The following is a 21,738-nucleotide window of genomic DNA, read 5'->3' on the forward strand; positions in this document are numbered from 1 at the left end:
AGCAGATAGATCCTCGTGGTTGGGCAAGATAGATGGAACTAGCATGTATGACAGAACGTCTATCGTCCCACTCGAAATAACTGGGCATGAGATCCAGTGAGAGGCCAAAGAGTGATTCAATCCATTAGAATTGATGTCTGCTGGTTACAATTGATCACGCTTATAGCCAATGTCCAAGATCGCAGTCTAGATGAGGAGTTCATGATGGATCGTCAATGTAAGACAGCCTTAATTCCAAGTTTTGTCATACCGAATATGAAGCTGCTAGGGGCAAGGATGGAACAAGCTACCTAGTAGAGCAATCAATATGAAAGAGGAAAAATGAACACTGATACTGGAGTGCCTACTAAACTGGAAGCAGCCTCCAGGGAGCGAAACTTATAAATGCCCCATACCTCGCTCGCTCAAACTCTCCAATATCGAGAACAACATCTGAAAGCACCAACAAAGCACCCAGCAGACCTTCTTTTGAACCTTGGAATTGATCTTTCACCAAGACGCAAGCCACGTGAGTACTAGTACATACCCTAGCATCGACTCCAATCTAACTCATATCCCAGGACCTCCATCATGAAGCTCTCCATCATCGCCCTTGGCATCTTCGCCAGTGCCGTCTATGCTGATTCATCGACAGGGCCCTCCCAGCAGGAGATTTACGAGTGGAATTCCTGCATGAGCACCTTACTCAGTGGATTCGGCGCTGGCCGGACCGGAAGTAGTGCCGGGTGCACTTTGTGGACTTGCCTTGAGACCGTTGCTAACAAGTATGACCGTGGGGGTACGCTTGCAGTCGTTGGGGGTGTTGTCGACAAGGCTTGTCTGGTTGGCAACCTTATTCCGGTAAGGATTATCTCCCTCCCTTTTTGCTTGTGCACTTGCTCTCATAATAAAATGGACATATCTTTATTCTAACGTTGTCATCTTACCCAGAACCCCCTCTGATCGGTTAGGATGACATCCAGCAACATTCCATCATGTGTGTGTGACTGGGCAGTGTCTGCTCCTGGGATTTTGGACCGTTCGTTAAGGGGAATTTGGAATTTGTACCTGTTACTTTCCAAATATCCAGCTTAGTCGCTCATTGAATATTCCAATCAAAGGATGTGTTGCCGTCTTGATATCAACACCCGCGGTGCAATTCTACTTTCCTACCTAGTACATGCATCCTTGAATGTAAAACTCCCCAAGCAAGCAAGACTGGAACCAATGGATATCGGAAGCTGTAGATCCTTCAATTTTCTAGCACTTGAGGGAAATAACGGTGGGCCCGATTGATAGTCTCAATATGAAAATTGTTTCTCGATTAGTTGAAAGCTAATACCTAAGCTACAGTACCTGCATAAGTGCCAAACTCAAGCTCGTGAGGCCTAAGAAAAAGACACACGAAGGCAAACACCAGAAACAAAGCCGATCTCAAAGAAACCAGGAGAAAAGAATTGGGATCACAAGAAAATGAAAACGAAAAGAACAGAAAATAAGAGCATAAACAACATGGGGTATGGGTAATGGTACAGATCATGGAAAGAAATATAAGACGATACTAGGGGGGAAATGGGGCATGAGTGAACTAATAAGGGGAGTTCACAATATCGTTGCGACCGAGGTGGCTACTGAATCTGCCGCCTCGAGCACGTTGGGGAGTAACTGGACCCGCAATACTCTCACGAGTGACCTTCTGGAAGCTGCGCTTGGCAACCATATTGACCTCGTTAGGAAGAGCGACAATGACATTCTTGTCTGAATCGAACCGGAAGTTATCGGCCATAACATCTTCGGCGTAACGCTTGATGGTGTAGGGGTCCTTACGACCGGCGGTGACCTTCTTCAGGGACCAGGTGATGATGAAGGGACCGGTAGCGGTAATGATGGAAGTCTCTTGCTTGTCAACACCAGTGTTGAAGCGGGCAGGTGTGAATGCAAGGGGCTGTTTGGTCTCGTGCTGGAATTGGGCGACGTGCGCAGGCTGCAAGCCCAGGCGACGGGGTTGGGGCTTGGAATCTTTGGCAAAAGCCTTCTCGAAACCAAGCTTACCCTCGTTCTTGCCCTCCTTCTGCAAGGAGTCAATCAAGAGAAGGTATGTCTTGCATGTAGCAAGCACCCAGCGTCCATCGGCCGACACATCAAGACCAATGATGGGTTCACCAAGAGCTGGGATATGGGTCTTGGCGTTGATGCCCAAGCGATCGAACATGCGAATGTCACCCTTGTTAGATGCGACAGCCAGATATCCCTTTTCAGTGGTGGCCATTGCCGAAAAGTCGTTCTTGCTAGCGTACTGCTTCAAGTCGGAATCGACAAGCTTGTTGCCAGCAAGACGAGGGTCAATGCGGTAGAGAGCGTTCTTGGAAGCACCGACAAAGGGTTGAGCGGCGCTCATTTGGGAGAATTTCTGCAAAATTTATTAGCGAACAAAAATTGAAGCAATTATTTGGAAAGGTATACTTACGTTCTCAGGGGCGAAAGTTTCGACCGGAATGTCGTCATGAACCTTCCACTCGTCGACAACCTTACCATACTCCAGATCCATACGGAAGAGAGAGTTGGGGTCGTCGCCATTCTGCAGGATCATGTTCGAATCCTCTGCATGGAGCATGACCTTCTTAGGGCTAAACAGCTTTCCACCAGGAGTTGCCACCTTTGAGATGGTGGTTGAGAACTCGAGGTTGTTGTTGTCTGTGTGCTTGAAAACACCGATTTTGGAACCGCGAACCACGAACGAGCGATCATGCTTGTAGCCGACCGCCAGTTGAGAATTCACATTTCCATCCTCATCGCGGGTGACGACATCCTCCTCCTCTTCATCACTGTCATAGTGTTCACTGCGCTGGCCATCATCTGCGTCGGTTTCCTCTTCTTCCTCCTCCTCTTCCTCCTCTTCTGGCTGGTCTTCGGTGTCCTCCATAGTGAGATCTTGGAAAGCATCAAGCACGTATTCACGGTCATTCTCCTTGACCTTGGTCCACTTCATCTCATTGAGTTGTTCCCATAGAGCCTGCATAAGACCCTCTTGGAAGCGCTCCTCTGAAGGCTGGTTCTTGAATCGAAGAAGCCACGAGTATGCGGAACCGTCCTCGGCGTAGTGGTTGAAGATGAAAGAAAGGTATTCGAAGTTGAAGACCGGATTGATGTCTCCTACAACGGCCTGACCAAGCCATTCCTTCTCTTCGCCGGTGATTTGCAACCAATATTGCCAGTTTCCAATTTCTGTCACAGCAGCAGTGACGTCGGTTTCCTGTAGTACGAAAGTTCCGGTAGAGAAGTCAAACAGATGGAGTTCGGCAATCTCCTGTGTGAGAACTTCTTTCGCATCGGGCTGAGCGGCGGAAGGGGGTGCTGATGTCACTTCATCATCAGTACTAGTGGGCTTGGCCCGACCCTTGGACTGGGCATATTTCACGTCCTTGGCCATCTCTGCGGCGGTCTCTTCGGCGGTCAAAGAATGGTCACGAGAATGGGAAGTGGGTGAAGTGATAGGACTGGCAGAGGGGATGGGCTTCTCCTCTTGGTAGGAAAACTCCTGTAAATCCTGCTCACTAGCCTTTTGGGCGCTGGAGCGATACTTGCGCTCGTATTGACACTGCAGGGCAGCCAACTCAAAGGTGGCAACTTTGTCGGATGGGACCGATGGATCACAGATGAACTCGTAAAGATCACCTTCGTCACCGCTCAGATCATCCCAAGCCAAAACCTTGTTGGCTCCGTCACGAACCTCGGAGCGGAAGTGAAGAGTCTGGTCGAGCAGGAAAACCTTTTCGTCCTTGTCTAAGCTGTCGGCCGCACCCTGCTCGTCTTCGTCATCAGCAAGCTCCTCCTCTCCTTCCTCGTAGGCTCTCTGAACCACAAGCTGATACTGGAAGTCCTGGCCGGTACGTCGGATAGTAGCTGCGGCGTCTTTGAAGATGAGTTCGGAGTAGCCTTTAGGCGACAGGGGTCGAACCAAGTACAGCTGGCCCTGGGGGATTTCGATAATGGATTCCTTCGAGGTATCACCGAAAATGAATTTGCTCACTAACGAAAGAAAAAATGAGAGATCAGTATGTTTCTCCACGATTGAAGTTTGTTCAATTATTAGTATGGAGGGGTTTGGCGGGGTCCTTTGCTTACCGTTACGGAGCATAAACATGGTTGCGAGGGGCAGCTAACCAAGCAACAACAAAACAACGGAAGGAAGGAATGCGACAGAAAAGGAAAGGTGAGCCCTAGGGGGTAGAGGGGTAATAAGTAAAGTGAAGGCTCTTGAGTCTGAAAGAAACAAAGACGGTTAGGGCCACCGGAACAGGGATACTGGATAAAGACCAAAAAAAGAAAAAAAGGAAAGATAGAAGATGTTCATCACTAGGGAAATAATCGCCTCCGTCATCGAACCTTGGAAATTGTGGCGAAATTGTGGCATTTGTGGCTAATGCCTTATGTCATCCCCCGCTCCATTGACACCTTTAATGCAAGGCAGAACATTTATACCATACATCAACTGTGATTGGTCGGTTTCTATCTATGGCTTTAGTCCAAACGGGAAATCAGATCTACAATGACCTTACTGCACCTTCTGCATTTAGCACAAGGATGCTGAATCCCTCAGTCTAATATCCTAGAGCGGACAGTCCATTCCTAATTGTATCTTTTAACGCAGCCTTAGAGATGCGTCTACACAGAGACCCGCAGTAAGTCCACCCATCTATAGGTTCAATTATGGGTTCCTATGTGGTTTTACGGTTTCAAAAACTATTAAGTAATCTTTTGTTTCCACAAAGTTCCCTAAGGTTAGTACAGATTACAATAAGCTGTGCATGAAATTTGGCAGCTGCATTCCAACATTCAATGTCGAAGGTTCTTCCCAGAATTGGATCTATGGATGCTACAAACTCTAAGATTGAATACCTAAAATGTATGAAAGTCGAATTTCTGAGTTTCCAAGTCAATTTTACACTGGTATATATGAATCCCATCACGTCTGAGACTACTATGTTTGTAATAATTATCCACATGTGCACAAAAGTAAGCGTTGGAAGTCAAACCAAACTGTCCACTTGGCAAAAGTGAGGCTATACATTCAATCTCTTTCTTGCGAATCATCGCTTCGCCAAAATTTGAGCGATGTTTAAATAAACATGCCCTATGCCTGAGGAGCGAAGCCAAGCTGGGGACCACTGGCATCGAACACAACGTACTGGCTCTTCAGGAAGATGTCACCGAAGATAGAGAATCCAATACCAGAGTTAGACTGAATACCACCAATGCACGAGCTACCACCGACAGAGGCGTAGTTGATGAGGCTGCCAGAGACAGTAGCTGTGTAGCTGCCAATAGTGACGCTGAAGTCGGGCAAAGTGGCGGAGCAGGAGAAGACATAACCACCCTCAGAGTCGCTGTACGAAGCACCAGAGACCTGGGCATAGTAGGAGGAGACAGTGGCGTCATCCAGGAGCAGAAGAGTAGTGCCGGTATCAGCAATACCAGAGAAGCCATCACCAGAGGCGCTGCCGGCGGTCCAGCCATCGACAGAGAAGCCCCAGTAGCCCTCGGAGCTATCGACATCGGTGTAGGTAAGGGATCCAGTGTACTTGGAGGAGTCGGTGAAACCGAAGTCAAAGACACCAGGCTCGCCGTGCTTCAGGGCGACACCGAAGAGGGGCTCGGCCAGTTGGGACTGGGCGTTGGAGAACCAGGTCTTCTGGGCTTTGGGCGAGACGGTGTTGATAGAGTCGAAGCCCAGACCCAGGAGACCGTCGCTGGTATCTTCGACAAACTCAGAGCTGATCTTCTTGGCTGCCTCAACAGCCTGCTTTGTGACTGTGATGCCACCGACAATCACCTTGTCGTCGTAGACATTGCCGCTAGCAGAGCTGCCGTCACCGTAGGAAATATCCCAGGTGTATCCGGAGAGCAGAGTGGCGCTGGAGCCTGGCTTGTAGACTGCGTGGCCGGACTGATCAGCAGCGGACAACTCGGTGGAGAAGACCCATCTACGAGAAAGTTAACTTGATGATCTTGTTTCGGAAAGCCAGATACATTAAGGGAAAGTCGGGATTACTCACAGGTCAGATGAACCGGTATCAAAGTCCAGCTGCAGAGTAGTACCTCCCACGTTCACGGGGGTCAAGTACTCCTCATCATCAGTCGAAGGAGTGTTTGTAGCAACACCGCTGGCAACAGCAGCAGCCTGGACCTGAGTGGGTACAGTAGCACCGAACTTCGAAAGAGCACGGGCGTACTGAGCAGCAAAGTTGCTCGCCTTGGTGGCAGGACGGGCAACCTGCTTAACAGAGTACTTGCCTGCAGTAGGAGCAGCAGAGGCAATGGAAGCCAGACCCGCGAGAACGGGGAGGACCTTGTTGACAATGACCATGATGGCGACTCGGAGAGGATTCCAAGACTGGAGAGAAGGATGTTGATGCTGATGGATGGAATGAAAGTATAGAAATCCTCGGCGACAAAGGACTCTTTATAGCTTTTCATCCACCTCAATGTTTGTCCATCGTGTTATCAAGACATGAAATGATTCAAGCCCCCAATGACACCAACAAAGGTTGTCATGACACGATTGGTGAGCGATGTAACTACTCCTAACCCGAATTCTGCAGATGCATGTTCGAAACCCAATAATGCGCCATCTTCACGGAGTCCATCGGCCAGATTGGCACTAAGGGTATGGACCAGGCGTCTTTGGTGAGGGGGGAGCCAAAGAGAGTAAGAAACGCTAGATCAAAGGGTCTCGTTGAACTGGTGGCGTAATACTAGGGACCGGGGTGGAACCGCACTAACATTTTAGGCCTGCGGAATGGCCGCTGAGAAATAACAGGTGCAGCTAGAAACAGCCACATTGAAGGTATTCTTTCAAATCCATATTGTATCCAGACAATATCAGGAGCGACCGAAATTTGGGATCAAGCTTGGAAGGCGGAGATAACCGGGCATTGATTTGGCGAGATGAACAAAGAAAGCTTGCTGAAAGCTTAACACCCAATCAACGTGAGCTACTATAGATCGTTGCTACAGCCTTACTAGTGGGGAAAGAACAATGATACTGGTACTAATGCTTTTGTTTACTACTGAATCAGTCGAAACCCCCAAACATTCAGGTCTACAGTCTACGAGCCGTAGTTCATACATTTCCCACCTTTATCTCAGTCCCTGATAATCAAAATTTGTCTTGTAAATAATTCAAACATCAAATGCCGTAATGAAATTCGCAATCTTGCATCGTGATCGAGTCAGGTATACAGAATAATCCCGACGGAGCTCCGAGACATCAACTAATCTACGCTTGTAAGATTTAACCGCACGTGTGGACCCTGCATGATCCTAATTCTTCCAAGCTTCTAGTCAAGGGACCAATATACCTATATCCGCGATATACACCAAGTACTGTAGATCCACATCTGATGTGACCCTGAACTAGTAAACAAGCCACCCCCGCTCTTATCGTCCAATTATCCCGCCAGATTCCCTTTCCGAGATTCTTCAGGGGTCTCAACACTTGTTAAAGTTAAGAGGGATTCTTTTGGATAATGCATTGATAAGAGTTCAGCTTGAAATCAGACCCATTATGGTCTATCGCTACCGGAAAAGTGTAGAAAGTTGACCCGCAAAAATGCAGATCATTCATCCTTTAGGTATTGAGCCCCGTGCCACCGGGATACTACATTCTAACGTGGTCCATACAGAGTCGCTATGTAGAGCTTCGGAAAGAATCAAAGCACAGTAATCTCCGGAGCCAAAGCCACCTGCTGGGGGAAACTGACCTGTCGGATTTACGAACTCGTGTGTTGATATGGATGTTTTGTATTCCAAGGTTATCTCGATTTCGTGATACATCGGGCTTTCCCCAAATAGCCGATGCCAAGGCGCGGAGAAAGAATTGTAATATTCATAGAGATTTTGAAGATAGTAGTAATCAATCGCATCATGAGAAAAGTGACTAATTTTTGTCTAGTGTAAGATATGGTGTCAACGCGACTGGGTCATGCATTGTGAGTCGTGACTCGGAACCTTGAAAGTCGGAAGAAGAGCTCTCGAGTCTCAGCTGAGTCAGCTCTGGTCCCTGGAAAGCCAGAAGACCTGGGGGCGGCGGTCGGCCAATCATGACACAATCTGACCGCCTGGTCCACATCCACTTCTAGTATTCAGCCTGAGGCCCAACTTTTTGAAACCTCGAAAGCCAACAGTAGACGAATGAATACTCACATTTACTCGATACATGGTACGTATTTCATGGGCATCTAGAAGGACCATGGATGTTATATATTATTTCATGATTCTATACTTTTGTCCTTGGCTCACTCCAAGGTGAGCGAAATACCATTGCACCCATTTCAATGGGCTTCATGCATTCTCTTCCTCTTCCTCACTTTCATCATCAGCTGCAGCCTCGACGGCTGCAATTTGATCCGCTTCATTTTCATTTTCATTCTCATCCTCGTGATACTCCCCCTCTGCCTCTTCGGCATCTTCCTCTTCATTTGAGTTGGCACGCAACTTTCCTCCCTTTCTCTGCGGCAGGACCTTCATGAACGCCTCTCCCCAGTCGCCCAGCTCCAACCACTTGAGCATAATGTCCACCACGTGGTTAGTGGCTAAAACTGAACGATGAGACATTGAGATGTACTCGCCGATGGGGAGTTTAGCAGTCTTAATGCCGGCCGCCATGGCGCTCTTATAGCAGATAGCCTTGTGTCGATTCTTGTCAACCAGCCCACCAATAATATAAGTGTCGTATGGCTTGAGTTCCGTCAAAGTATTGTCGCTGTCACTGCTAAGGTAGATAATCTCTCCATCCTCCGGTTTGGCCTCGGTCATGCCAGCAAAAGGGCCGGCTAGCCTTCCGCCGCGTGGAGTAGCCATGTTGCGCTTCGCGATTTCAGCAGCTACCATGAAATCTTCCTGGATGATCCTTATTCCCTTCCAGTTCTTATGTGCCGCGAGGGTGGTGTCGAATCGCTCTTTGAGAAGCTTATCGAAAGTACTGAACATCAGGTTCGACCGCCACTTGGAGCGAGTGTTCTCCGAGTAAGAGCGAGTCAATTGCGATGAGAGAGAAACACGCTCCTTGGCATTCATGAGCTCGTCGTAGCCACAGTCAATGACAATCGCCAAGGGTAGCAGGGTCGACTTCCGTCGCTTTGCCCGCAGGCCCTCCCAGCCCTTACGCAGTTCCTGCACGGCCTCTTCACCACCAGTCGCCCGGGCCTCATCCACCCTCAATTGTCGGCGCACTCGCTTCTCGGCCATCTTTTCTCTCCGTTGGAGCCTGCGTAGGTCGCGTTCCGAATCCCATTTCTCTCTCTTGCGTAGCTTCTTGAGCTGGTTCTTGGACATCTTCGGCGCATCATCCTGTCCGCCTTCGGTCGGAGCAGCTGCAGCAGTGCTTGATTCGGTATTGTTGTTCAGTGTCTCCGAGACGTTTTGTTTCGCATCTTCGGTTGTAGGAATAACTGTGTTTTCGGTTTGCGGCGGCGCAACATCCACGGCACCAGTCATGGCAGGCCCGAGCTCTGGATGGGTAGCCTCCTCATCGTGGCCAAGCTTCGCCACCTTCCTGGGTCTCTCGTCGTCCGTCATGGTGTGTCGGGCGAGAAATGGTATAATGGTTGTGTTCCGGCGGGAAGAAAGTGCGGGCTGTCAGGACTCACATGTAGATCGCAGAGAGCGGATAAAAAAGCCCATCCAAGACCAACTGACCAATCACCGGCCCCACAGCCCTCATTACTGTTCCCACTCACGTGACTGCCGTCACTCGATCAACTTCTCCGTTTCTCGACTTTGAGCGATTGCTTCAGATAACCCCAAATACCCCCCACTCTCTCGCCATCATGCCTCAGGATATGCCCCCAACGGGGGGCTACGCCCAAGTCCAGTACAAGGTATGCCATTGACGCAGCTTCGCGCCCATTCCAGACTCTGCCGAACCATCGCAGTCCCGCCCTACCTTCACCTCGTCCAGGGCCCGGAACCCGCTAATGCTCTCTCTCGCTCGAATTATAGCGGAACCTCCCTGCCCGTGGCTTCAAGCCTTGGGTTTACATGGTTGGCATGCACGCGATCATGGCCTACGGTTTCTACAAGTACTTCCACGGTGTCCGTGAGCAACGGTACGTTTCGTTTCCAGGGAGCACGAGCTTCGCCTCCCCCATCCCCACGAAGGGAGAAGATCAAACTCGCAATTTACCATGGAACTGTGGCCTCAAATTTAACACCGTAAAATGCCCAATTGACAGTGATACTAACGATTGGCTTTGGTATATAGTGAGCTTTCTCGCGAGAAGATGTGGGCCCGTTTGTACCTTACTCCCCTCCTCCAGGCTGAGGAAGACCGCGACCAGGTCCGCCGCTACTACGCCGACCAGGCCCGCGCCAAGGAGCTCGGTATCGAGGACAAGGTCTACAACTCTGACCGGTATGTTTTGAACGACTATGACTATGCATCTTCCGATGTCTTCCTTCCTCTCGATCGTTTACTGACTTCTCTGCTCTTTCACAGCTTCATCCGTCCTACCTTTGCCATTACTCCCAGCCATGTCACTCAATAGACGGAGCTATATGATTTCGTCGTGATTCGGGCCTTTTGTGATTGAGCCCCTGCTTCTTTCGTACAGGGACTGGAGTTGGTTTTGCGGACGATGCGGTCATGGTCAAAAGATCAGCGATCGGAAGATGGGTCTTATCTCGTGATGCTCGAGAAAAACAATGTAGATACATATTTCTAAGACGGTTTTAGTTTGGGTTGCAATATTATTTCTTCATGCGTTCTAAGATTGGGAGCAAAAGTGCCAGGTGCTCAGGCTCTGAAAATCGAGCACCATACAGTATTTGTCACTAGTAAATTTGGAATATTTGCATACCTTTAGAAGCACTTGAGCACTTGAGGGCTTCTACGCTACAATGATATTTTCAACTTTTGAATGTAATGTGCTGATGCACGTTCATAATGTTTTAAGGCGTCTATGGGTATAGAGGCTTGTCTATGGAAATGATCTCAAAGCGCCGCCACCAGGGTAGTCCGTAAGATCGCAAGCGAAGATAAGAAAGGCGAAAGGGCGCAGAAAAGGCATGAGAAAGGGCGCTCAAGATCCAAGTCTTGATACACTCAAACTGCCACGGAAATTGATGCAACATAAAAAAAAATTGACGGTAGCCTCAGCTCGGCAGATTAGCATAGCGATATCAGAAAAATATGTAATGGTTGTATGCAGCAAGCCACGGCACCTAGCAGGAAAGTGCATTTGAAAAGAATTTTGGGGGTCAACACTCATGCCACCCAGGGGTCCGGGAAAATGCAGAGGCGTTATGTCAAGTCTGCCCAAGTGCGAATTTGAGGTTCGTGTTGTGGAGGCAGGGCAATCACCATGCAGCTGGAGTTTAAAGGCTAAGCACCCTAAATAATGCAATTTGGGGGCCGTGAAGCGGTTCATCCGAACATATCGGCCACACCAGAAAGATCGGGACCGTCATTGATATCGACCCGGTGATTAGACTGTTGAGTTTCCATCTCATTGGTCATATAGCGCTCTTGGAGGGCAGAACGAGCTTTGCGACGCTCCTCGCGTGAGCCGAGAATCTTGCCTTGCTCGGCAATACTGACACCTCGCAGAGACTCGAGGAGTTCAAGTACCAAAGCACGTTGCTGGCGAGGGGATGCACACCGATGAAGTTGGTTCTCTGTTTGTGCAAGCTTATCTTCAGTGATACCCGGTAATGTGAGGAAGATAGATCGAGGGGTGGATGTTTCCACTCCATATAGAACCCAAATCGAGGCAATGAGCTGGGCTAAATCTTTCTGCATGTCGACAAAATACGGTTCATGGACCGATGTGATGCATGCCTTGAGGACATCCGTACAGATGAATTCGCGGATAGTCAGGGTTGTTTGGCTGTCATGAGGGGGAGCAAAGTCTGGAAGGATCGATCGAATGACACGAGTGATGATGCTGCAGCATCGGGTATCCCGCATTCGGAGGGCATGTGTACAGAAAAGCATAAGTGGCTCAAAAATCTCTGGCGAAGAAAGGACAAAGTGGCGGATTGAATCCGAAGGGTCAGGAGTGGATTGTGGGGCGCTGGGGTCTGCCTCGGCTCTATCAGGGTCTAAGAGATCACATACATTAGTATATCCGAAAGACAGCAGCAAAAAAAAAAACCCTTGATTGTCAGTGACGATTTATTTGATTCCTTACCTCCTCTCTGTGGATCGAACAAGCTGGCCACCATTATAACGGCAGAATATGTCAACTGACGAAGCACGCTCTCAGATTTCATCTCATCGGTGAGGTCACCATCGGCCAGTCCGTTCTTTCGATCTTCAATGATTTCCCACTCGGTGGTGATTTTGCGGTCGATGCTTCTAAACAAGGTGGAGAGCATGGGAGGGAGGAACTGGCTGCGGTACTGCACAGGGCAGTCATCGATCAGGCAACGGGAGATATTAAGCAGAACAGAGTACTGGTGAGAAGATAGATGCTCCGCATCTTTGAAAAGAGCTTCGGATAAAGGACCCGGGAGCTCGGCATATCCATAGAACTGATGCCGCATCCTGCTCATGCTGAAAAGCATAGAGTAACAAGATTCGCGAACTGCTCTGATCTTTCCTCGGACAGAAGAAGCAAAGCCTTCAATCGTTGACTTGGATGCGGTGATTCGGGCATAGAAGTCGTCACGACTCCCACTGGATATACCAGCTTGCCAGAAACGATCCGTCAAAATGCGCTCAACCACTGCTCGCATTTCATCACCCACTGTCCAGTTTGATGGATTGTGAAAGGCATGTACGTTGCTGAGCAGAGGCAGGAGAGTCCGTAGAATTTGGGGAACTAAATCATGCCACATGTTGCAAGCAATAGCGTATGCCGGAGATGAGGTCTTTAGTTTGTCCGTGGACACTGCGAGCATTGTTTTGGTACCCCGTAGTGGGAGCATTTGGAATTTCTTGGTCATCTCCTCCTGGACGATCCTTCCTTCGCTGTCCAAAGGAGCTGATGCCCAGTCCGACAACTTGTGTGCTTGCAGGGCTTGCATATATGATCCAACATTCTCAAGCCCAAGCATTGAACAGAAACCTTCAAATGATGAACTCATGCGACAGAACTCTTCATCCTGCCACGCTTCTCGGATTGGTTCAAGGAACGAAGCCAGGCGACTGATACGTAAATTCGGATCGATGTTGTTCGCTCGTTGCATGATGATAAGTAGAATGGATGTTAGTTCCATTTGAAGCTTATCATCGACACGATTAGCCTGCGTAATCTCTCTGATCTTGGGTTCGAGCAGATCGTAAAACGTGGAAAAGTAATCAGCATAGCGAATTGCTAGGCGGCGAAGCTCATGGCTCGCCAATCCGTGTAACTCCTTGACGGCCTCGGAATAGGCAGGGAACTCAGGCCGGTCCTGCAGCCGGGTCATCAGGATATGCTCGAGGACTTTCAAAGCAAAAGCAGGGTGATTGTCCAAGGCCCTGGAAGAAACATCAACGACGACCTTAATGACTCGCTGTTTCATTACAGGGTCATCATAAGACCTCTGAATCAGACTTGACGCCCAGTTTTCCACGGCAAATTCCAATCCATTCCGTTCTTGCTCGTCTTGCTGTGGAGATTTACCATGGGCCTCGATCCATTTGTGATAGCCCTTGATAACTGCCTCGACCACCGCAAATTGCGCATCTGCTCGCATAAGCGGAACAGAAGATTTATTGAAGGTCTCCATACTGAATGGCTCGGCACCATTGTAAAGATTGTCCAAATTACCATCGACCCTGCCTAAAATCTCAGTAACCGCCTCATGGGGTCGCTTGAAAGTAATGGTTTCGATGATAGATGAGCAATAGCGGCGGTAGTTTCCAACAAAGGCATGACGTTCCGGAATCGTATCGATGTCTTCTACGAGGAACTGTACTGTCGGGTTGTCGGAATCAGTGGGAAGTGATTCCCAGCGGATCAATCTCTGGGTGCAGATGTTCAAAAGGTTTGGCGTCTGTGCCACCACAAAGTCCAATCTGCCGATTTTGTTGATGGCCAATAGCCTTGACCACAAATGCAAGACGGGAATCGAGACCGTCAAACTCTCATGTCGCATGATGTTCACCATGAAGTTGAAGAACGTGGGCAGATCCAGGCGGTGCATAGTGTCCCTCAGCAAGCGATCATCTTCTAAGCAGCCGGCAACATATGAAACCATCTAAACCCTGTGTCAGTCATACGCCCATATTGACAGTGGAATTCGTATATGACAACTTACCTCGGAGAGCTTCTTAGAAATGAGATATTTGGGTTCATCGATATCATCTGGGCCCACAATTGACCATTGGTACAAGCTTTGAAGGGTGCTGAGATACTCGGCTTCGAAAAGGAGACAGACAAGAGCCTGGGACTCTTCGTTGCCCATATTGCTCCTGCCATACAGCGCATGGAGTGCCTCGATACCGGCCTAGATAATATGTATTTATTAAAACCGCCATCTCTGGAATTTGAAAACGGGCAGATAGATAGCACGCTTACCAACAGAACTTGCTCATCTTGGCAGGTCAATGACCTGAAAATTGCGGATACGACTTGCGACGCTACAACCGCTTTGTAGATGGACCAAGATAATGCAGATCGCAAAGTTGTCAGGGCTTTAACAGCCGAATCACGAGCCTGGGTAGAGCTGGAAGCATTTTGGATGCAATTGTCCAAGAACTCGCAAATTCGAACAAGCCAACCTTCATCCCCACATCGTTCCGCACTTCTGTTTTTGTCCGGATTGATTTGCTCAACAATGGCAGCAGGCGTGAAGATCTCCACCAGCGCACGATTGAGTTCAGAGCCACGCAGTGAAGAGACAGTATCCTCGCGGAAGAACACATCCTCGGACAGAGTCTCCAAAACGGCGAGCACTAGCTCATTGTGTACCAGTGACGAACCCCAAAACTTCACCAGCGATTGATCCATATCGACCCAATCCAATGTCCAGCTCTTCTTGGCAGCTTCTGACCATAGCTGGGGAATTTTATTGCGGAAATATGCAGGGTCTTCGGGGCGAATGTTTTCGGCGAGTTGTAGGATCATCGAGCGCACGTTCGCGGATTCTTCGGTATTGGACGCGGTAGTGGAGAAGGACATATGGCGGAGAACATGGTCCAGCAAGGTCAGGCCAAAGTATCGCACGACGTAGGCATGATCAGCACGCGAGGCAAGTAAAAAGCCATTACGAGCTGCCGCGTCGCTATTTTTGAGGGATTCAACAAAGGACAAAGCCTCTTTGCGAAGCTCATTTGAAGAAGCAGGGCTGTGGATAGCTTCAAGAGCTCGAATTATATCGGCCAGACCGGCCTCCGACAGGTCTTCAGTGGTCATCTTGTCGTCGCGCCGAGTTTCAAAGGAAGTGGATAAAGCACAAAGGTGGGGGTGGTTTTTTTTCTCTCGAATCGTTGGATGCAGAAAAAGGCGATTCTTGATGCTTCGACTCGTGACTAGTATATTATATGTGTCGATATAGCAGGTCAAAATGTTAGGTCACGCTCCATGAATTGAGGGAATAAGACAGAAGGGAGGGTGTTTGTTGGGATGGCCGTTGACCCAGTCCGTAGGAATATTTAGCGGTCGGACACAGCAGCAACGGCCATTCGAATGCAAAAGTCGAGTCTTCACAAGGGGTAGGTGGGAAAGAAAGGGAGGAGTGTTGGCGATCAAAAGATGGGATATATGGCGGGGGGTGTGTTTTGCGGCCGGGTGAGCGAGACTCCAGGTGATGCGGGAAGGAAGCCGGAAGTTTGGGAATTGCCGGGCTGAGAATTTTACCACCACTACCCCTAGTGATAGGCACACCGCTCCCCTTGACACTAGATTCGCCAGGTCTTCGATATCCCTAAGACATCAAGCTGATAAGTAGCCTCTAGCAAAGGCAATTGGGGTTGTAAATTATTTGTTTATATTGTTTTCCTCTCGAAATCTCACCTCGTCATAGCAATGCCCCTCAATCGTCACCGGTTGTTTATCTTATCTCTTACGCGCGATCCATGGTTGCTACTATGCCTGTTAAGCGCCAAACATCGAGCTTTGGTTTCAAGTGCCATGATTGTATACAATTACTACAATTGCGCTCTGGGTTCTTATGGATACACTTGTACTTTACTTTGAACTAGTAATAAATGCTACCAGTTGACCGGGGCAATATTTGGAAAGTCCTAGAGACTTGGTTGTTCACGCAACATCGTACCTAGCACTTGAGGTCACTCTACGTAATATATTTCTGCTCCTGGGTATGGCTTTCCTATCTTAGCTACTGCCGCTTTTATAAGGGCGCTTAGAGTCAGGCTCACTGAGTAAATCTCAGTCCGGACTCAGGCTTAGTGAGCTGCTTTAATATACTCTATATGTAACTTATTTAACTATATGACTAGCCTACATATGTAAGCTATATATAAGTAGTATATTAAGGTTAATACTAAATAGGCCTTATTATAGATTTAAGTAAGGGTATATAACTATCTCCCACAAAACCAATCAAGACCAACTTAGTAGCAAGTTCAGGCATAACAGACACTAGATCATTGTTAAGAGACAGAAGCCCATCATCAACATATTACAGGGCATAGATGGATCATGGTGGTAAGCAATTTAGTGGCCGACACTAAAAAAAGCACATCGTCTAGTTTTTGCGGTCACGTCTCGCCTGATAAAAGGGTTCGCGTGCTAAATACCTCATTGAAGACAAAAAAGTCATCGGAGCTGGTTGCACAGATGACGGCACCTTGGATTTTGCCGGCATCGATTGCGGCACGGATGCTTGTCTCAATATTGTCACCCATGATGATGACAAGGTGGTTAAATTGGAGCTTAGTTCCAACGGTGTGTGTGGTTGAAATGACAGAATCTCGGGGGACAGCTTGATTTCGTAGTGGGTATTCCAGGAGTTAATCTTGTTGCGTGTAGCCTCTAGCAATGGAATGAAAGTTCCGATGCCAGGCTACCCGTTTAACGACTGGGGAGGGGTTTAGGGCCGTTAAATTCCGCGAGGTTTAAGCCTCAAAAGGTCCGAATCCCGTTCCTTCGTTACGCTCATATATAAACAAACCTGACACGTACACGCTACACGCACCATAGGGCTTCTAACGAACACGAAACTTGAATCCTTGGTCGAAAACTGACCAAAAAAGAGAAAGAGAGAGAGAGAGGGGGGGGGAGGGAGAGAGCAGGTGACTTCATATCGTTTCATGCCAAACCTGGTCAATCCCGATTAAAATTCAACTTTAATTTGCACCGATAGATCTCTAAAAAAAAAGGAAGAAGAATCCTTTATCAGTTTTGTCCACATCCTTCGATCGGTGAAGAGACGAGACTAGAGTTCTTACAAGCGCCGTCGACAGAATGACCAGCACTTGATGATCATCGCAGCTTGATATAAGCTGTAGTGGAGAATATTAGGGTATTTAGAGGTAAGCTTAAGTAAAACAAGACCCCCTCCTTGCGCATCCGGAGCTGGATGATCGGGGGTGGGTCGATAGGTTTGCACTTCTTGTCCTTGTCCTAGTGGCGAGTGATTGGCTCAAAATCAGTGCTCTGGGTTTCGCGCTACAGGTATCCATAGAGGAACCCCGTTACAGCCATCAAGACAACGGGTGACGCCAGGACCTTGGCATGGCGCACAGAAAGTCAAGGTCTTTGGACCCCAGGGAGTGACGTACGGGCAGCTTCTGTGTAAGGTGTCAACTGGATTCTTGAAGAAGACACAGCCAAGAGAGTAGAAAGAAGTAGTATAAGCCACGACGTCGTTGAAATTTGGGTGATAAGCCGACAGAGAAGGACGACGGAGGCAAAAAATGGATTAAACTAAGAGAGAGTAATGCTCATGAGTCTCTTTATGGTGTCTCTTATTAGCATGCAATGATCCCATGATTCAACTATAACTATTAACAAGATAACAACCACTCTCTTCTTGGCTCCCACCTATGAAGAAGATCTAGTCAGGTGTGACAAGGGGCGAAATACTTCCAAAGAAGAATTAACGTCCATTTAACATACGGCACTTCACTTCGGAGAGAAGAAGGGGGGGAATGGAAGGGAAGAAAAAAATCGAAAGCTCACCAACGCGAACGAAACGCACCCCTCCATATTATTTCCGATATAATAATATCCCACATCCCCGTGCAGACGTAGACTGTTGGGAATCGGGATGATGTGCTCCATAAATTCTCCGCGGGGGATTGAGTCGTGGTCCTCACGTGGAGACACCGGGCTCTGAGCCCCGCTGGCTGGCCCGCTGGGGTATTTCCAACCGGTGATACACCAATCAAGGCAACCTTGGCATTATCTAAAAAATGGCAAATCAACTGAATGGAAAGCAATCTGTCAACAGCCTGGAGAGACTCTAAACCACCGCTGATTCCTCCGCGGGCGTTTATTTCGAATCAATCTTGGCGAATTTGCAAGTTTGAAGCTCTCCAGATTCTATTTAAAGGCGACCATTCCTTCATGGATCACAGCCACCATATCGCAATTATGGGCTCATACACCTCGGAACAGCCTGAATACTGCAATGAGCAGGTTTTTCAGCGTAATCGGTTGCCCACGCGATCTTACTGGATTCCTGAAGATGCTCTTCTTTTGAATGGGAGCTGGGATTTCCAATACGCACCAACGCCATTCCACGAAGTCGACGAGTGGAAACCGATCGAGGTGCCGGCTCATTGGCAATTGCAAGGTTACGGGAGACCTCATTATACCAATGTACCCTACCCGTTCCCGATCGATCCACCGTTCGTTCCAACTGAGAATCCGGTCGGGACCTACAAAAGGTCATTCCGGGTTCTATCGAGCTGGACGGTTCCTTCTCAAATTCGATTGAGATTTGATGGCGTTGACAGTGCTTTCCACCTATCTGTCAATGGAAAGGAGATTGGATATAGCCAGGGAAGTCGAAACCCCGCGGAGTTCGATATTACCGAACATGTTCTTCTCGAGGACGCCAATGAAGTTATCGTTCGGGTTTACCAGTATTGCGATGGGTCGTATCTGGAAGATCAGGATCAATGGTGGTTATCAGGTAGGTGATCCAAAACTCGGGAAGAGCTTGAAATCCCCGTACTGATACGTTCAAGGTATTTTCCGGGATGTCTACCTTCTAGCTTTTTCAGCTACCGCGCGAATCGAGGACTTTTTTGTACAGACTTGGCTGGATGAAGGTTACAAAGATGCCACATTGCAGGTTGGCCTTGCGCTTCACATCGAAACAGCATCGACAATCGAAATTAAGGTCCGAGACCATGATGCCTCCCTTATTGGACAACAGCATGACTCGGTACCTGCTGGATCTCCAACTTGGCAGCTCAAACTGCCGGTATCGAATCCTCGGAAATGGACAGCAGAAACACCATATCTATATGACCTTGAGATTACCCTCGTCTCCTCACCTTGCAAGCCTCAAGTGATTCAACACAAGGTCGGATTTCGGCAGGTGGAGCTTTTGAAGGGTAATATAACTGTGAATGGCAAAGCGATCCTTTTTCGAGGAGTCAATCATCATGACTTTCACCCCTTAAAAGGACGCGCCGTACCGCTGGAGTTTCTCAGACATGACCTTGTCTTGATGAAGCAACATAACGTCAATGCGGTCCGCTGCTCTCATTACCCTTCTCATCCCAGATTTTACGACCTCTGTGACGAGATCGGATTGTGGGTGATCGACGAAGCTGATCTAGAATGCCACGGTTTCATTCGAGGCAATGTGGACATGAAGAATGTGCCTCGCGAGATTTGGCAGAAAGACGGCGCCGATTCAATTGAGGAGTATCTCAGTCCTACATTAGCCAAGTACACCAGCGATAACCCGGCTTGGCGGGAAGCATATGTGGACCGTATCAGACAAATGCTTCAACGAGATAAGAATCATCCCTCCATCATCATCTGGAGCCTCGGGAACGAGGCGTGGTATGGACGCAACCATGTCGCCATGTACGAGTACGCCAAACAGCATGATCCCACACGGCTCGTCCATTATGAAGGAGACAGAAAGGCCGAAACAACAGACATGTGCTCATACATGTACCTTGAACTTGATAACATGGAACGGAAGGCACTGGCGGAAGGTGATGAGTTCACCAAGCCCATCATTCTGTGTGAATACGGAATGGCTCTTGGGAATGGACCGGGCGCATTGGAGGAATACCAAGAAATGTTTCATAAATATCGGCGGCTGCAAGGAGGGTTCATCTGGGAGTTTGCAAATCTCGGATTGTGGAAGGAAGACAAAGGCTACTACGCCTATGGGGGAGACTTTGGCGATTATCCAAACGATGCAACATTCGCCTTGGACGGACTTTGCCTGTCTGACCACTCCCCCGGTCGTGGGATGATCGAGTTCAAAAAAGTCATCGAGCCGGTTAAAATCAGTGTCACTGATGGTAATTTGTCGCTTCTTAACCTACACGACTTTGATTGCCTCAACAATCTGATGCTGACTGTGAAATTATCGAAATTCAACGGCCGGTAAGTCATGCTTGTTCTTTTTAGCTCGCAATACTGATCATTAAGCAGCGAACAAGAGACAATTCTTCTGGATCGCAAGCCATGTCCTACAGTGAGGCCCTCTGAGACGATAACCATGCTCCTCCCTGAGCTTCCTGATATCGAGAAAGATGTTGTAGAATGCCACGTGAACATTAGCCTTGAGGTAGATCATCCTACAGTATGGGCACAACATGGCCACGAAGTCGCATGGTGCCAGCACCTAGTCACAAGACGCGAGTGGCCAACCCTCCCCGCTGTGGTCCAGGATAGGTCGATTGAGGTGCAAGAATATAAGACCTTTTGGATCACTACAGGATCCAACTTTCTTATTCAGTTTGACGGGATCAGAGGATGCTTAGTGGACTGGAGACTTGGAGGCCAATCGGTGTTCACGTCAGCACCAGTCCTTGGGGCCTGGAGACCCCCAACAGAAAACGACACCAAGTACGACGCGGCACGATGGAACGACTACGCTTTGGATAATCTCCAACGTCGCGTGATCTCCTCTTCTCTGCGGTTCTCCAGTCCAGACCGCCTGGATATCATCATCGAGGCTTATATCGGCGCTGCCATTCGAGATTGGGGCTTTGTGACCACAATCACGTACTCGATTCACGGAGACGGGACAATGATCATCGACCACCAGATTCGTCCTCGCGGATTCCACCCTTCTATCCTCCCCCGCTTAGGTCTTGATATGCAGCTGCCCCCTGATTTTGAGACTGTGGATTGGTTTGGATGTGGACCAGAGGAGTCCTATGCCGACAAGCGCAATTCTCAAAAAGTGTCGTTACACAGTAGAACCCCCGATGAACTTTATACAGCATATGAATACCCACAAGAAAATGGCAACCGTGCAGGAACGCGCTGGCTTCGGCTAAGAGGCAATCGGAATGTGGGGCTAATTGTTGCGCGAGTGGACGAATCTGGGAATGCGGGGGGGAGTTTGACTTCGCGGCTCTTCATTACACTGGCGATAATATAACAGACGCACGCCACCCGACAGACCTAGAAAGGCGGGAAGACGTGTTTCTTCGGCTCGATGCGGCCCACGCAGGTTTGGGAACTGCGCGATGTGGCCCTGCGACGCTTGACAAGTACCGAGTTCCATGTCGCGAAAGCCGGTTCGCATTTGTTTTCAAGCCGACTTCAATGTGAGGCTTGAAAATAATTATTTTTTATATCAATCTTGTGCCATCAATCTAAACTACCGTATATTTGTGCTTAATAGATAGATAAGGCTTGAAAATCTGTATTGTTTTGT

The 21,738-nt window shown here is 48.6% G+C and overlaps 7 protein-coding genes across 7 annotated transcripts; 3 read left to right on the forward strand and 4 right to left on the reverse strand.

Moving 5' to 3' along the window:
• Positions 1-570: 570 nt before the first annotated feature.
• On the forward strand, positions 571-942 carry N7466_005735 (uncharacterized protein; the record flags this gene model as incomplete). The annotated part of the gene is made up of 2 exons (XM_057165132.1): positions 571-840; positions 931-942. 2 exons carry the CDS (start codon positions 571-573, stop codon positions 940-942), a joined length of 282 nt encoding a protein of 93 aa, XP_057020731.1.
• Positions 943-1,567: 625 nt separating this feature from the next.
• On the reverse strand, positions 1,568-4,123 carry N7466_005736 (uncharacterized protein; the record flags this gene model as incomplete). Its single annotated transcript, XM_057165133.1, has 3 exons — positions 1,568-2,389; positions 2,447-4,008; positions 4,105-4,123. The coding sequence occupies 3 exons, from the start codon at positions 4,121-4,123 to the stop codon at positions 1,568-1,570; spliced, it is 2,403 nt and encodes an 800-aa protein (XP_057020732.1).
• Positions 4,124-5,113: 990 nt separating this feature from the next.
• On the reverse strand, positions 5,114-6,346 carry N7466_005737 (pepsin-like aspartic protease; the record flags this gene model as incomplete). Its single annotated transcript, XM_057165134.1, has 2 exons — positions 5,114-5,963; positions 6,036-6,346. The coding sequence occupies 2 exons, from the start codon at positions 6,344-6,346 to the stop codon at positions 5,114-5,116; spliced, it is 1,161 nt and encodes a 386-aa protein (XP_057020733.1).
• A 1,976-nt stretch (positions 6,347-8,322) lies between these two features.
• On the reverse strand, positions 8,323-9,558 carry trm10 (tRNA (guanine(9)-N(1))-methyltransferase; the record flags this gene model as incomplete). The annotated part of the gene is made up of 1 exon (XM_057165135.1): positions 8,323-9,558. One exon carries the CDS (start codon positions 9,556-9,558, stop codon positions 8,323-8,325), a length of 1,236 nt encoding a protein of 411 aa, XP_057020734.1.
• A 251-nt stretch (positions 9,559-9,809) lies between these two features.
• N7466_005739 (putative NADH-ubiquinone oxidoreductase subunit GRIM-19) lies at positions 9,810-10,526 on the forward strand (the record flags this gene model as incomplete). The annotated part of the gene is made up of 3 exons (XM_057165136.1): positions 9,810-9,860; positions 9,982-10,088; positions 10,244-10,526. The coding sequence occupies 3 exons, from the start codon at positions 9,810-9,812 to the stop codon at positions 10,524-10,526; spliced, it is 441 nt and encodes a 146-aa protein (XP_057020735.1).
• Positions 10,527-11,404: 878 nt separating this feature from the next.
• On the reverse strand, positions 11,405-15,323 carry N7466_005740 (karyopherin MSN5; the record flags this gene model as incomplete). Its single annotated transcript, XM_057165137.1, has 4 exons — positions 11,405-12,081; positions 12,171-14,166; positions 14,227-14,415; positions 14,487-15,323. The coding sequence occupies 4 exons, from the start codon at positions 15,321-15,323 to the stop codon at positions 11,405-11,407; spliced, it is 3,699 nt and encodes a 1,232-aa protein (XP_057020736.1).
• Positions 15,324-18,440: 3,117 nt separating this feature from the next.
• On the forward strand, positions 18,441-21,632 carry N7466_005741 (putative beta-galactosidase; the record flags this gene model as incomplete). Its single annotated transcript, XM_057165138.1, has 4 exons — positions 18,441-19,011; positions 19,067-20,453; positions 20,502-21,418; positions 21,463-21,632. The coding sequence occupies 4 exons, from the start codon at positions 18,441-18,443 to the stop codon at positions 21,630-21,632; spliced, it is 3,045 nt and encodes a 1,014-aa protein (XP_057020737.1).
• Between the last annotated feature and the right edge of the window lie 106 nt (positions 21,633-21,738).

Source organism: Penicillium verhagenii (genome assembly GCF_028828195.1).
Source record: "Penicillium verhagenii strain IBT 33310 chromosome Unknown utg000006l_segment0_segment0, whole genome shotgun sequence".
NCBI lineage: Eukaryota > Fungi > Ascomycota > Eurotiomycetes > Eurotiales > Aspergillaceae > Penicillium > Penicillium verhagenii.